Below are 13906 nucleotides of genomic sequence, written 5' to 3' on the forward strand. Positions count from 1 at the left end.
AAAAAAATCAAAATGGCGGAAAAACAAGATGGCCGCCATACAAAATTTCGTTTTTCCAGAGAATGTCTCGGAGGTAAAAATGATGTATGGGAGGTGTGATCGAAACGTCAAGCCGAGTATGGAAAAACTGTTCGATCTTGAAAAACTGCTCCGCATCAGGGAGACACCCTACGGCCTGGTGAAACTATCGCACGTGGAACTTTTTAGTTTTCACGATACCTATTTAAATCTTGGTCAAATTTAATTGCCAGTGAAAAAAAATCAAAATGGCGGAAAATCAAGATGGCCGCCATACAAATTTTTCGTTTTTCCTGAAAATGCCTGGGGGGTAAAAATTATGTATAGGGATGTGATCAAAACGTCATGTTGAGTATGGAAATACTTCCCGATCTTCAAAAACTGCTCCGCATCAGGGCGGCACCCTACGGCCTGGCAAAACTATCGCTCCTGGATCGATTCTTTTTTCACAAATCCTATTTAAATCTTGGTCAAATCCAATTGACGGTGAAAAAAAAACAAAATGGCGGAAAAACAAGATGGCCGCCATACAAAATTTTGTTTTTCCAGAAAATGTCTCTGAGGTAAAAATGATGTATAGGGGTGTGATCGAAACGTCATCTTGGAAAACTGCTCCGCATCAGGGAGACACCCCACGGCCTCGCAAAACTATAGCACCTAGAACTTTTTTGATTTCACGAGACCTATTCAAGTCTTGGTCAAATTCTATCGCGGTAAAAAAATGGCGGGAAAACAAGACACGCGAGCAGCTTGCTGCGAGCGAACCACGCGACATCTAGTTATATTATATATAGCTACAAACCCACTGACTGACTGACTGACTCACTCACTCACTGACATAATTGTTCTCCCAGAAGGAGCGTCGGGGGGTGAAAATGATGTATGGGGGGTGTGATCCAAATTTTCCGATGAGTATGGGAAAACTTCCAGATCTTGGAAAACTGCTCCGCATCAAGGAGAGACCCTACGGCCTGGCGCAACTATCGCACCTGGAACGATTCTTTTTTCACGAAACCTATTTAAATCTTGGTCAAATTTTATCGTGGGTGAAAAAAAATCAAAATGGCGGAAAAACAAGATGGCCGCCATACAAATTTTTGTTTTTCCAGAAAATGTCTCGGGGGTAAATATTGTGTATGGGGGTGTGATCTGGACCTCCCAGAGAGTATGAAAAAACTTCTAGATCTTGGAAAACTGCTCCGCATCAGGGAGACACCCTACGGCCTGGCAAAAGTATCACACCTGGAACGATTATTTTTCCACGAGACTTATTTAAATCTTGGTCAAATCCAATCGCCGGCGAAAAAAAACCAAAATGGCGGAAAATCAAGATGGCCGCCATACAAAATTTTGTTTTTTCAGGAAAATGTCTTAGAAGTAAATACAATGTATGGGGGTGTAATCGGAACGTCTTGTTGATTATGGAAATACTTCTCGATCTTGGAAAACTGCTCCGCATCAGGGCGACATCCTACGGCCTGGCGAAACTATCACATCTGGATCAATTTTTTTTTTGCACTATGTATTTAAATCTTGGTCAAATTTTATCGCCGTTGAAAAAAAATCAAAATGGCGGAAAAACAAGATGGCCGCCATACAAAATTTTCGTTTTTCCCGAAAATGCCTCGGGGGTGAATTTTGTGTTGGGGATTTGGTCGGATCGTCATGTTGAGTATTTAAATACTGCTAGATCTTCTAAAACTGCTCCGCATCAGGGAGACACCCTAAGGCCTGGCAAAACTATAAAACCTGGAGCAATTCTTTTTCCGCACAACATATTTAAATCTTGGTCAAATTTTATCGCCGGTAAAGAAAAAGCAAATTGGCCGAAAAACAAGATGGCCGCCATACAAAATTTTGTTTTGTTTCCAGAAAATGTCTCAGAGGAGAAATTAATGTATAGGGGTGTGATCGGAACGTCATCTTGGAAAACTGCTCCGCATCAGGGAGACACCCTACGGCCTGGCAAAACTATAGCACCTAGAACTTTTTTGATTTCACGAGACCTATTTAAGTCTTGGTCAAATTCTATCGCGGTAAAAAAATAGCGGAAAAACAAGATGGCCGCCATACAAAGCTTCGAACTAATACAGGACACGCGAGCAGCTTGCTGCGAGCGAACCACGCGACATCTAGTATAATTTATATAAGTGCTTGGCTAATAAATAGGAAGATAATTTATCTGCTAAATCATTTTTGTAGTTCAATCGACGTGTATTACAGACATTATGTAACTGTTGTTTGATATGAATCACTTACGAGTTAAGTACAAATATGCCTTTGGCATTTTTCTTAATTTAATAGCATTAGAAAACAACTTTAATTCAAATGAGTTCCTATAAATAAAAGTGAAATAACGAGAGTATGTACAGGTAAGTGGAAAAATGGTCCACTATTTCAATGATAAAATATTGTTAACAATTGACTAAAAATAAAGGTATACTACAGGGTAAATAAACAACATTTACTTAATGGAAGAACTTATAAAAATTACTTAAATTAGTCGTGATTTCTACTCGTCAGGAGCAGTACAGTCTACTTAACCTAATGATAAAAGTATCATTATCACACAGCGAATTTACCAATACTTATCCACTAAATTTTTATAATATTTTAGAATGACATCATCCAATCCAATTGTCCCTCAGTTATTAAAATTGCTGTTTCCAGATACAAGAATTATTCTACGGAGATTCCTTAGAATCAAGTCAAAATTAAAGATAATTATTGTAACATACACCGATTACGTAACATATTTATTATAATGATGAACCTACTTTAACATTGAGATGTTTATTAAATATCAGATATTAATGCAAATCGGGGGATGTTTACTCTTATTTATAAGTAAAAGATCAAAAAGATTGTATAACAAATTGGTTTGCCGGGTCGTCAGCGGAGCCGTTAATTAGGATGGGCACTGCGCCGGGCACTCGGTAACTTACCCATAATTAACGTTTATCTTTAGCTAACTAACAGGTAACTTTTACAATTAGAGACCGTTGAATTATTTTGTCTAATTGAAAAAGTTTTCACCTACTTACTAAACACGTTATATAAGACCCTGATGTTTATCTACTCGGTACATAATATAGTTCGGGAAATATTAAAATTAAAAATTACGTTTTTCACATACTTAGAACACTAGATTTCTATGGAAAATAGTTGTAGTAGTTAACAATAATGTGGAAGGGGGTTGTTTACTTGATAAAACGACAATAGCGGTAAATACTGACTTGCGTCTTGTATGACCGTTCTACTTACTAAGGTTCACTGTCTGAGTATGCTAAGAGTTTCAGTGGTATGTAATACTGTATTATCTAGCCTTAGCTCTAATAAATCCCTTTCCAATTCCCTTACAAACTCAATTTCCCTAAAATGCTTTTGTCCATTCATCTTGTGAAAAAGAAAAATCAATTACGGGTCGAAAGGAATACCTACGCTATTGATAAAAATGGACAGAGACACAGTGAGGGGTCAATTAAAAATACGATTGCGTGAATGTGGATTAATTAGGAAAAAATCTACATGTATTTTCATAAAGTAACCATAGGATAACTGAAGGTATACTTTTCCAAATAACCTACATACCAGTTCCATTCCTTTGCTGTTAAACCTGATACTTAGAGTTGATACAGGTCCACCGAGCTGGACAGCTGTTTGGAGTGGGACGCCCGGCGCACGGTACCTGCGTCCCGGGCTGACGATCACACTTGCGTGAAACTCGCATGCAACGCCGTCTCTTCCTGGTTGATCTGGTTGGCCGGTGCATAATATTGCTGAAAATTACAGGGCCGTAACTACTTGCACAACAAGAAGCAATTGTAACATTGTCAATGAATAAGTTTGATATATATACAGGAATCACTGTAGCTTGAGTAATACCATACCTCAGACACTTCATACAAAGAACCTTGTTTTACACAGTCACGACATATTGACGTTATCGTACACGCGCAACTGTGTGTGTGACGTCGTCGGAGGGCCGCCAATTACAGTACCAACTTAGCTCAGACTTTGTTGAGGAGCGGCGAGATGCCCTTCTATAAGTACGTAGTATTACTAAGTAAAACTTACCCCTGCGAATGCTCCTCCGTTCCATGGCAAGCGGTCGTGTTCGCGTTGTGGGGTGCGCTGCGGCAATGATTTGCGCTCCACGCGTGAAGCGAGTCTAGCCTTTGCGGTGAGAGCTGCACGCAACGGTACGTTAGCTCGCGCCGCTTCTTGGCGTCCATGCTGGCAGAACTCCATCAGCGCCATTGCCATAGCTATTGCTAATCCACCGACCAAAACATAGAACAGGCCTGCCATCTGACTCAACGTAAGTTCAGTTCCCTTGAGGTCCTACGGGTGGAAAGTTTTTTTTTATTTACAACATTTGACTTGTCAAAACTATAGCACCATAAATTTATGAACTTACGTCATCAGCCAAATCACATTCAGCTTTAGTGAACCACTTGCGTATAAGCGACTGCAATTCTCCATCGTTTTTAAGTGATTGCAGCGCGAGGTTGACACCATCCCTAAAAAAACTTTTGCATGTACAGGCTGAGCCTTTTCATCTAACAGTAAGCGAATTCGCACACTATTCGCGTTGCTAGAAAGTCGCAATGCAAATTTCGCTTTTGCTTAAACAATGCGTATGAATAGATGCTTACCGCAATTTGGATCCTTTTGGCATAGCAACGGCGAAGTCCTTCACTCCGGAATTTGTGATCGTCACTAGCATCTCACAGGGCTTGTTATTGATTGCGGTTGTGCTAGTTGCCGACCGATCAAGCAGATATGCTAGCCATCCGTGGTCATCACCTGTGTCATCCTGAGGTACAGCAATACCTCTAGCGTTAATAGTATCCTACAACGATAAAATAGTTACATACACCAGTGTAATTTTTTAACAATGTTAATAAATGGTTGTATTAAAAAAAGTTTACCTCAGGACAAGTGGCAATTTTTCCATAGGACTGAGTGGGTTCTGATATTCGAGCCAACGTTAGATATGATGCCAGATTTGCTGTGTACGACGATATCATGATCAAGGTAAAAAACCACCAAACAGAACCCACTATTCTTCCCGAAAAGGATCTATAATATGACATAATTTAGTAAATATTTCAGTGCAGACTTACAAATTGTATTTTACTGTAACACATGTTCATAGATCAACCCGAGAGTGCATATCGTAATTCTCTTTGAATTATTGATGAACCAACCAAATAACATTTTCGTTCTACTCAAAATATTGGATGCTAAAGCTGTTACTCCCCGTCCGATCCAAGGCAGTAAACTTTTAGAATACACCTACAGGAAAGTGTATTAGATAAGATTACAGTCAAAACTAATATACTTTACACAATCAAATATTAAAATATACACTGACCTGGGTGTAATGTCGCTACCCTGCTGCATAAAGGAACCCAACGAAAACCACATAGAATTCCAAAAGCTGAATTCGTTGACGACCGTAGTCTGAAACATTGTGAGCGATTTGAATAAAAATCCACTTACTAAATAGAATTTCTCCGTATAAAGACACTAGAATTAAGGGCCACCACACGATGACCTGAGCAAAGCCAAAATTGTAACTTTACCTTGTTGCTGGATACATCTGCTTGTTCAGAGGATGGTGTATCGCTATAAGATACCACGCGCCATTCGTAAGGCGAGAATCTCGACACGAGAAATAAAACCACGCTTACAGCAAACACACTGAATATGACGCACAACTGCAAAATAAATAAGTATATTGAGTCAAATTTCTCCCTCTGCCCAAATGAATAGCTTTCACGATAGTTATCAACTATGTAATTTATAATATATTTTATACACAACATATTGCAATTATAAGGGCCTTTAAATTTCTATCAAAATATAGGATATCATTTACGTGTAAAATTCTGGATTTTGTATAGGGGTATTATTTACAGAAACTTACCCAGATTTCTTTGGAGAGAGGATGCAGGAAGCTGAATATTGCCCCGGAGTCTTTAGTCACTTTTTTGCTCGGTTTGATATCAAAAGACAGGAATGGTTTGCTAAAGTCCACCACGGCTTCTCTTTCAAGGGTGACTGTGAGGGGAGCGACGGATATGTCTGCTTCCTAAAAAGGCAAATAGCAACTATTTAACGGTTTTGTCAGAGTGTTTCTAATACTAACAATGCGACATTTGTTTTGCTATGCAGCTTTCATACCAGCGGCGCACCAGCTATTTGTGAGGGTTAAAATTCGCATTTTATTAGGAATAAGTTTTATTTAAATACTGTTTTTTTGTAAGTACTATAAAGTGTAAACTTTGATTGTTTAAATTGCCGAATGCAACGATAGGAATAGTATTAATCAGAGTAATATATCTTTCTGTTCTTTTTTATTTGGACTCATAGGTACGTATCCCAGTACAATGTGTACGAAATTTCCAGTTTTTATTCATTCCAGCGTGTAACAGTCAAATATGTACTTTTACGTATATAGAGCATAAGTTACATAAGTTTTTCTCCTTCGGGTTTTAACGAGAATATTTTTCTATATACGTAAGTAAATTAATTTTAAACCAACCTGAACCTGTAGAGTTGATGAAGATACCATTATATCAAGCATTAAAAAAGTTCTTTTCACTTATCATGATAATTTCGGTAAATGGAAAATGGAAATATATTGTGAAATAAGGAACATATTTTCAGCAGAAAACATTTTTTATATGTGAATATAGGGGTATATATTAGCTTTTTAATTACTTAACAAGAACAGATTGAAGCTTTACACAGATCGAAAGTTGTTTAAATGTTGAAATAGTAGTAATGCAAATCGACAGATAACAGTACGTACCTTCCTTATAAGTTCTCCGATCATTCCGTCCCATCCTCCAACTATTTTCGGATTCTCGTTTCCGTATTTACCGTCTTTGACCAAGCGCAACTCGTCTGTCAAACACAAAACTTTTCTTTTTAATCAGTTCCCTTTCAGTATGTTACCTGAGAAACTTGAGATTGATTTATCGAAGCCAACTTTCTTTGAGACTGAATTAATTATCGCATTGGGAAAATATCCCCTTTAGAATCGGTTCAATCAATATTTGCGATGAAATTAATTTATTAAACATCATTCAATAATATTTCATACTATAATATACTTATTTAATAATATTTTGTTTACTTCTAAATCAAAATATGTAAAAGAGTATTTTTTTCAAGAGTCGACACGTTGTCAAATACCGTATGTCATGCATGTTTAAAGAAAAGTCAGGAAATAAACTTTCTTCAGTTTCTTTTTAACGCTTCAACTGATGTAATATTCGTGTCGTTAGCCCTTCAAACGATCGATCATTATCGAAGCTTGAAGCATTACGAGACTCCTTATATATAGGGTTATCTACCTACATATCTACTTACATTTGATTTCCAACTTATCGGCTAACATTTTGGCTAGGTCCACACAGAATCCCTTGTACGGATCGTTAGGCCCGGCCTCGAAGTCCGATTCTCGCATAATGTAGGGGGGTTCCTCTATTGTGGACACTATATACGTCTTGTTGCGATCGTAAATACCCGGGATGTTGAGAGGCTGCAACTTCGGGATAGCCGGTACCAGTCCCCTGTCGTCGTACCAAGTCGCCACCTGTGTAAAATATGCCTTTTGTGTATTTTGTTTCACCGTGGATAATGTTGACGATGACTTTCTTGGTATATTCAATAAATACCTAAATAATAATAGTTAACTTTTTAATTTCAAATACTTACAGTAATTCTTAAGGAAAGTGCTAAAATAAGACGAATAAAAATTCTGTCTACCTCTATTTAAATCTGATACGATGGAGTTACTGTGCTCTAATTGAAAATGTTATACAAGTTTAAATAACAAATACCTGGCGTATTTACTTCTCGTCTCCTCGTAACTTAACGTCATGACAAGGTTTTATATTAGTGTAACATACGAGTAAATATTTTCATTTTGCGTTTACATTGTTGTAGATCTCTTACGATGTGAGTTCTTTGATATATTAATATTTGTCGATAAACTTTTATTGTGATACTATTTTATATTGCACCGTTTATTTAATCTTCAGTGAGTTATAGAAAAATAAGTTTACCTTAATCATATCTCCTTCGACTGTCATCTCCATTATTTGCAGGGTGAAATTGCGTCGGTGACCTTCTTCATTGAACCTGATGACGCCCGTCAACCCATCTATCTCCGTCTGAAGCAAGCAGTATAATCGACTCTTGTCTATTAAATTAAAATTTATTATCACCAGAAATTCGATTTGCAACATAAAAAAATATTATTATTGAAATTTTATCTAACACCTCTTTCGTATGCGGATGGGTCAGTTAGTAAGTGCGAAGTTAATTAGGCGTCACCCAGCGAAACCTAATTAATCGTCCGAACCTCGAACTCGAATCGCCGCCCGCCCACTTTGCACACCCGATTCAAACCCGTATTCAGCACCTGCGTTCACCTTCAATTACCCTCGATTTAAATTCCCCATCAAAATTATTAGCAGACGAAGCGACGGTGTAATGTACTCGTAAAATTGGAAGTTGTGAGTAGTCGCAACATCTCATTTTACGAGTCAGATATCGGGTTTGATGCCGAGTAAGTGTTATACACGTCACATGGTTTCAGTCAAGTAGAGAAATATAAAACTATAGAACGCCTTGGGTACAAATAACGCTGCAACTCGAGACGTCCCTACACAATTTATGTTTTCACAAAGGGAGAGGACACTTGCCATATAAGCGAGATGTCATTCCACTCGGCTTTTTGGCTTTACTCGCTTCTTCAGAATTTTCTAACCAGGAAAGCCAACCGTTTTATTGCACTTCAACTGGCGGAAAATACAAAGAATTTCTTCCGATCAATAATCGTGTTTGCGTGTGGTTTAGAACGGTGCTGGAATAGCTATTGCAGCGAGGCGAGGGAATGTTATGCAATATAATTTTGTAGAATATAAATATTATAGATAGAGCTTTTTATTAAACGCGGTTAAAGGAACGTATTTTGCGAGATTTAATTATGTTAAAAGAAGAACATAATAAAACGCCGCGGTACAGTCTCCGTGCTGGTTTTAAAATGGAAAAGAAAAATCCTTTAATTACATGGCCTCGCTTCAGAGACTTCTTAAATGGCGGATGTCATTAAAATATATGCGAAAATAAAAGGCTGTAAACAAGACGATTGTTTAGCTGGCATTTGATTATTAAAATTTGTATTTTCTATATCTTTCTCACAAATGTTGTTCGGGTAGATAATACATTTTATTGCTTGAACATAACATTATGTAGAAAGGGAAGTTGAACAATACTCATAACGTGGCATAGGTACTTAATATTTAAATACGAATTATAATGACTTTATTTGGTACGTCCTTGGAAAGAGTAATTAAGTATTCGCTCGCAACCATAATTGAATCAATAATTCGCTTGGCCAATAGGAATTCAAAACTAACTGTAGAGAGTATATATTTTTTATGTTGAAAAATGCTGCCATATTCAAGTAAACATAGATCCGGAAGTGTAGTTCACGTAGCGACCAAGTGGCGTATATTATGACGTGGTTTCATATCTAGTCTGGTGCGCATAATTAGCATACTTGAGTAATGTGGTACTTGGTGTCTACTCCGCGAGGAGCTGGCAACGTATATAAAGGTTACCAAGTGAAGTATTTACCTTCTTTATCATGCGAGATATCTTGTCGCCATGCTCGTATGGTGTGATTTTTCCTTTCGGGTTACAGTCGATAACACGGCTGGCGTTTATGTTAGCGTTGCGACGCATAGTTCCACGCAGAATGTCCGGCTTCTTGCGCAAGAGTCGCAATATGGCATCTACAAGCACTTGTACAGCGTCGTACATCAGCGCAGCTTGGGCCTGTTGTAGTAATTAGTATTGTTAGTACAGCATAAAATGAAAAATAGTTAAAAGCTGTAATACTAACTAAAGACAAATTTAGGACACAAAACAGCAATTGGTAAGAATACCTATCTACTTAGTAGAGAATACCTATCTACTAAACTGCAACGTTAATATAAGACACTTCTAAAATCGAAAATTTTAATTTGTAAATATTTATATTAACTTGGTTATTAAATTTGTATGGAAGAATTCAATATTTGTCAGTTTCATTAATAGAAAATGCGATGGCCACTTTATTAATAAAGAGGCGGAAACAGACTTAATAGGCCGGTTGTAACAACAAGATTTTTGTAAAAAAACCTCTATAAGAATCGTCCTTCAAAAGTTAATTAGACATTAATAATGATTTCGAGAGCGTAGGTACTCTGGAAAATGTTCCGTGCTGCGTTTGATATTAGTATCACGTAAATATGTAATGGCGCTCGCCTACCTCGGGGTACCAGACTACCAGTCTCACTAAATGATACTTCGTTGAGGAACTCGATGATACTTCTTTTCCGTACTTACATAATATTATTTATGTAGTGGAAATTTCAGTTCGGCTAATACTCCATGATTTCAGTTACCCTTTCCTTTGTAGATTTCAGATTTGATAAAGGGGACTGAAAATCCTTTCGATTGGGACTGAAATGTTTTTGACTGTTTTCTTTGAATTGCGTCGCTGAATTAATTTGGCGCTATGTAAAGAACGACGCCTACTTAACAAAATACCTTATAAACAGATAAAAATAAATTGAACGTATCATATATCGAGGTACAAAGGTGTGGTAAACTTACCGAGACAGAATCCTTCTTCCAAACATCGATAAAGTCGCGAACGACTTTTCTTGAAAAGTCTAGGACTCTAAATCCAGTTATGTTAATGGCACCGAATTCAGTGACCTCTTTTTCCCAACGGTCGTCCATCACCTACATCAACAAATGTAATGTGATATGCTAACAAGAATACTTTTCTTTAATACTACACTAGAATTTAGGTAGATCGTTGTAAAATACAAAGAAAAATAACAGCGTTTCATAGAAATATGGCAACGAAAAAGTAGCTTATACAGGTTGTCCCGTTCAAAATGGATCAAATTTAATGTAGGTAAGCGGAAGATAGGTTATCTAATTATTACGTAATAAGTAAAAACAAACCGGAAAGCGTATGGATTAAAAAAAACCTAATCATATTAGTTTAAGATAAATAATTTGTGGAGCTATCTTTGACTTACCTTTGAACAGAACAAAAATTAATTTAGTTTGAAACTACACTAGTCTCTTCGCCTACTAATTTTAGTTGAGATGACTTCCATTAGACTCTTCAAAACTTACCAGCCCGCTAAGAAAGTAGTGATAATTCCTGCGTCCAAGTTGTATGTTGCGTACGTGTAGGATCAGGGCGTCTTTAGCCAGTTGTGTGGAAGAGTCCAACACCACGTATTTGTTAGTCCAGCGGTCCAGACGCTCGATGGCTCCGAGGAATTCAACGACGTCAGTAGCGTTGGTCACCCTTTTCACGTTCGAAATACGGAACGTGGCGTTCCCTGGTTGCAAGCTCTGGTATAATTGCTGCAGACGAAGCAACCCTGCGAAGAAGTTAAAATCCTGACAAAGGCATTGCTTTTTCGTATTCATTAATTTACAAAAAAATAATGAGAAACGTAAAATAAGTATATTTTATACAATAGCAGGAAAATATAAAGTATGTACCCATTAAACGTTTTGTATTAAGTAAGAAATTCCTCTCGTGGAATTTAAAGTCCAGAACACAATTTTACAATAATCTCATCGCAATGTTATTAGCTCCCTAGCGTATATCCCGTTTTTTTTTCTGTTTTTGCCAAACGAGATGCTTTGATGCGAGTGTTAGAGGGATAACATGTGTCTGGATCGATCGTAGTAAGAGGAATTCCGTGATCTCTGCCTACCCTAACGGGAATAGACGTGATCTTATGTTTAACTAATCTGAAGGTAAACAAGTGTGGTTTTTTTATAGAAGCAAATACCAATGAGTGTTTCAACCACAAATTCGTCGTCTTGTAATTTTGAATATTATATTACACACATCAAAATGAGTTACAATTAGAAATTAGAGAACAAACTTAGATGTTCGTTCAGTTAAATGAAATATAACAAGTAGCTTACATAAATTCAAGAGCTTAATACCTTGAGGGGCTACTTTGAATGTCAACTGTCGGAGAGCGGTTAACGGTGGGAGCCACCCACATTTCACCGAGTTTATTAGACATTGCGTGATGGGTTACGCTCTCGATGCCGCTCATTGAAGATTTTTCTACATACTTACTAAGTGTATTCGACTTTCCCCCGTATCATTCCATCAGACAAAGTGAAAAGAAAATTTCAACAAGACAATAATTTATTGCTACCAGTATCTTTATCCGGCACGACTTCCAAAGTTACGGCTATGAGAGGATATTGAATACATTAATACATTTCCATATACATTTTTGCCTGTTAGTTTATCACATACTTGATAACCGAACAAAATAATACTTTCGTAGAAATTGTTACAAGGTAATAAATCCTGCTACAGGAAACGCGCAATGCCTGGGTCCTCTAGGTACTTACTTACTCTAAACAAAAGCTCTAGGAACTGTCATCTAAAACTCGGTGACTAAACGCGTGTGTTTGTGAAGCAGTCAAAGCATGGATATCTGGCCAAGTGATATTACTGAAATCGGGTGTCGTTAAGGTATATTAGACCATTATTTATATTATCCTTTTATAACATCAAACGAACAAAAACTTACAATTTTTTGTGTCTTCTCGGTTTTGTTTTCTTCTTTAGATTTGGTATTCAGGATCGAGGTTTGGGAGCAATAACGGTGAAACGATACCCTTCCTTTTAGGCAAGAAGTATTTTCCTCATAGCATGTATATTTTAAACGTTTGATGTAGTCACGAACGTCCTTATATCCATTTTGGTAAAGATATAAACCTTGTTATTGTTCCTAAACTTTTATAGTCTGCTGTCTTTTCAAATATCGCACAACGTCCTACTTTAATGGCTTTCCGACATCCATTTCTGTTTATTGTGAGAATACATATTACTTACTTTTTACAGGTTTCTGTTGGGAAGCCTTTGTTTGTAAATATATTTAAAATTCATTATAATTCATGTTTTTACTTTATAGAACAATTCATGTTTTTAATGAGTTCTTAAATTACGAATCTGGTTGTCACAATTCTGGGTCCATTCCTATTCCTAGTTTACATAAATGAGGACAAAGTGGTGTTATTTGCAAATGATACCTCCATACTTTTTAAAGTAAAGACACTACAAAATTCCTTTGACGATGTAAACAGCGCCATTTCAGAGGTAGTAGATTGGTTTACTGTAAACAATGTGTTACTGAATGGAAATCAAACAAAAATATGTTTATTTTAAGCTGTCTAATGTTAATAGGGCGCTCGATTCTATTATTGTAAAAAAATACGGAAGTGGATCTCACGGATACTGCTGTTATTTTGGGAATTACTTTGGACTCTAAAAAAAATATTTCGATAACTGATGTAGAAACCGCACGATTAGTTTATTTTGCTTACAGCCTAATGTCATACGGTATCTTGCTGTGGGGTCAGGCAGATGTCAACAATATTTTTGTTCTGCAATAGCGAGGCATTCAGGCGATTTACAAATTGGAATCCAAGACGTCTCTTACAAATCAATTTAAAGAGAGTATGCTGGAGACTTTGCCTCGATGTGGTGAGCTGGAGGACTTTTTTTATTTATAGCTTTTTTTCTTATTTTAAAATTTGTTTTTAATAATATGTGCGTTGTTACAATTGTAGTTGAATGGAATGCACTTGTTTTTAATTTATACAAGATTAAATTTTCTCATCTTCTAGTTAAAGAAATTAGTACTTTAACTTTGGCATCACAATATATCTAAGATAACTTAACATATCGTCTAGGGCCCTGTGCCGAGGCTTTTTCTTGCAGCTTCTTTTCAGAGGCTATACAGGTTGTGAGAAG

General features: G+C 36.9%; 1 protein-coding gene across 2 annotated transcripts in view; it reads right to left on the reverse strand.

The window, feature by feature from the left end:
* Positions 1–2160: 2160 nt before the first annotated feature.
* LOC126380678 (glutamate receptor 1-like) overlaps positions 2161–13906 on the reverse strand; it is a 137745-nt gene continuing 125999 nt past the window's right edge. Inside the window, exons 5-18 of one of the 2 annotated variants that reach the window (XM_050030238.1) lie at positions 11242–11495; positions 10705–10836; positions 9682–9882; positions 8103–8210; positions 7405–7630; positions 6842–6936; positions 5954–6118; positions 5610–5744; positions 5399–5487; positions 4953–5103; positions 4677–4873; positions 4439–4541; positions 4096–4362; positions 2161–3797 (exon numbers count right to left, since the gene is read on the reverse strand). In XM_050030238.1, the coding sequence (XP_049886195.1) occupies positions 3726–3797; positions 4096–4362; positions 4439–4541; positions 4677–4873; positions 4953–5103; positions 5399–5487; positions 5610–5744; positions 5954–6118; positions 6842–6936; positions 7405–7630; positions 8103–8210; positions 9682–9882; positions 10705–10836; positions 11242–11495 (2195 nt within the window). In that variant the 3' untranslated portion in view covers positions 2161–3725. The remainder of the gene's footprint in view (positions 3798–4095; positions 4363–4438; positions 4542–4676; positions 4874–4952; positions 5104–5398; positions 5488–5609; positions 5745–5953; positions 6119–6841; positions 6937–7404; positions 7631–8102; positions 8211–9681; positions 9883–10704; positions 10837–11241; positions 11496–13906) is intronic. The other variant, XM_050030239.1, reaches the window with a different exon arrangement.

The sequence above is a fragment of the Pectinophora gossypiella genome, chromosome Z, assembly GCF_024362695.1.
Source record: "Pectinophora gossypiella chromosome Z, ilPecGoss1.1, whole genome shotgun sequence".
NCBI lineage: Eukaryota > Metazoa > Arthropoda > Insecta > Lepidoptera > Gelechiidae > Pectinophora > Pectinophora gossypiella.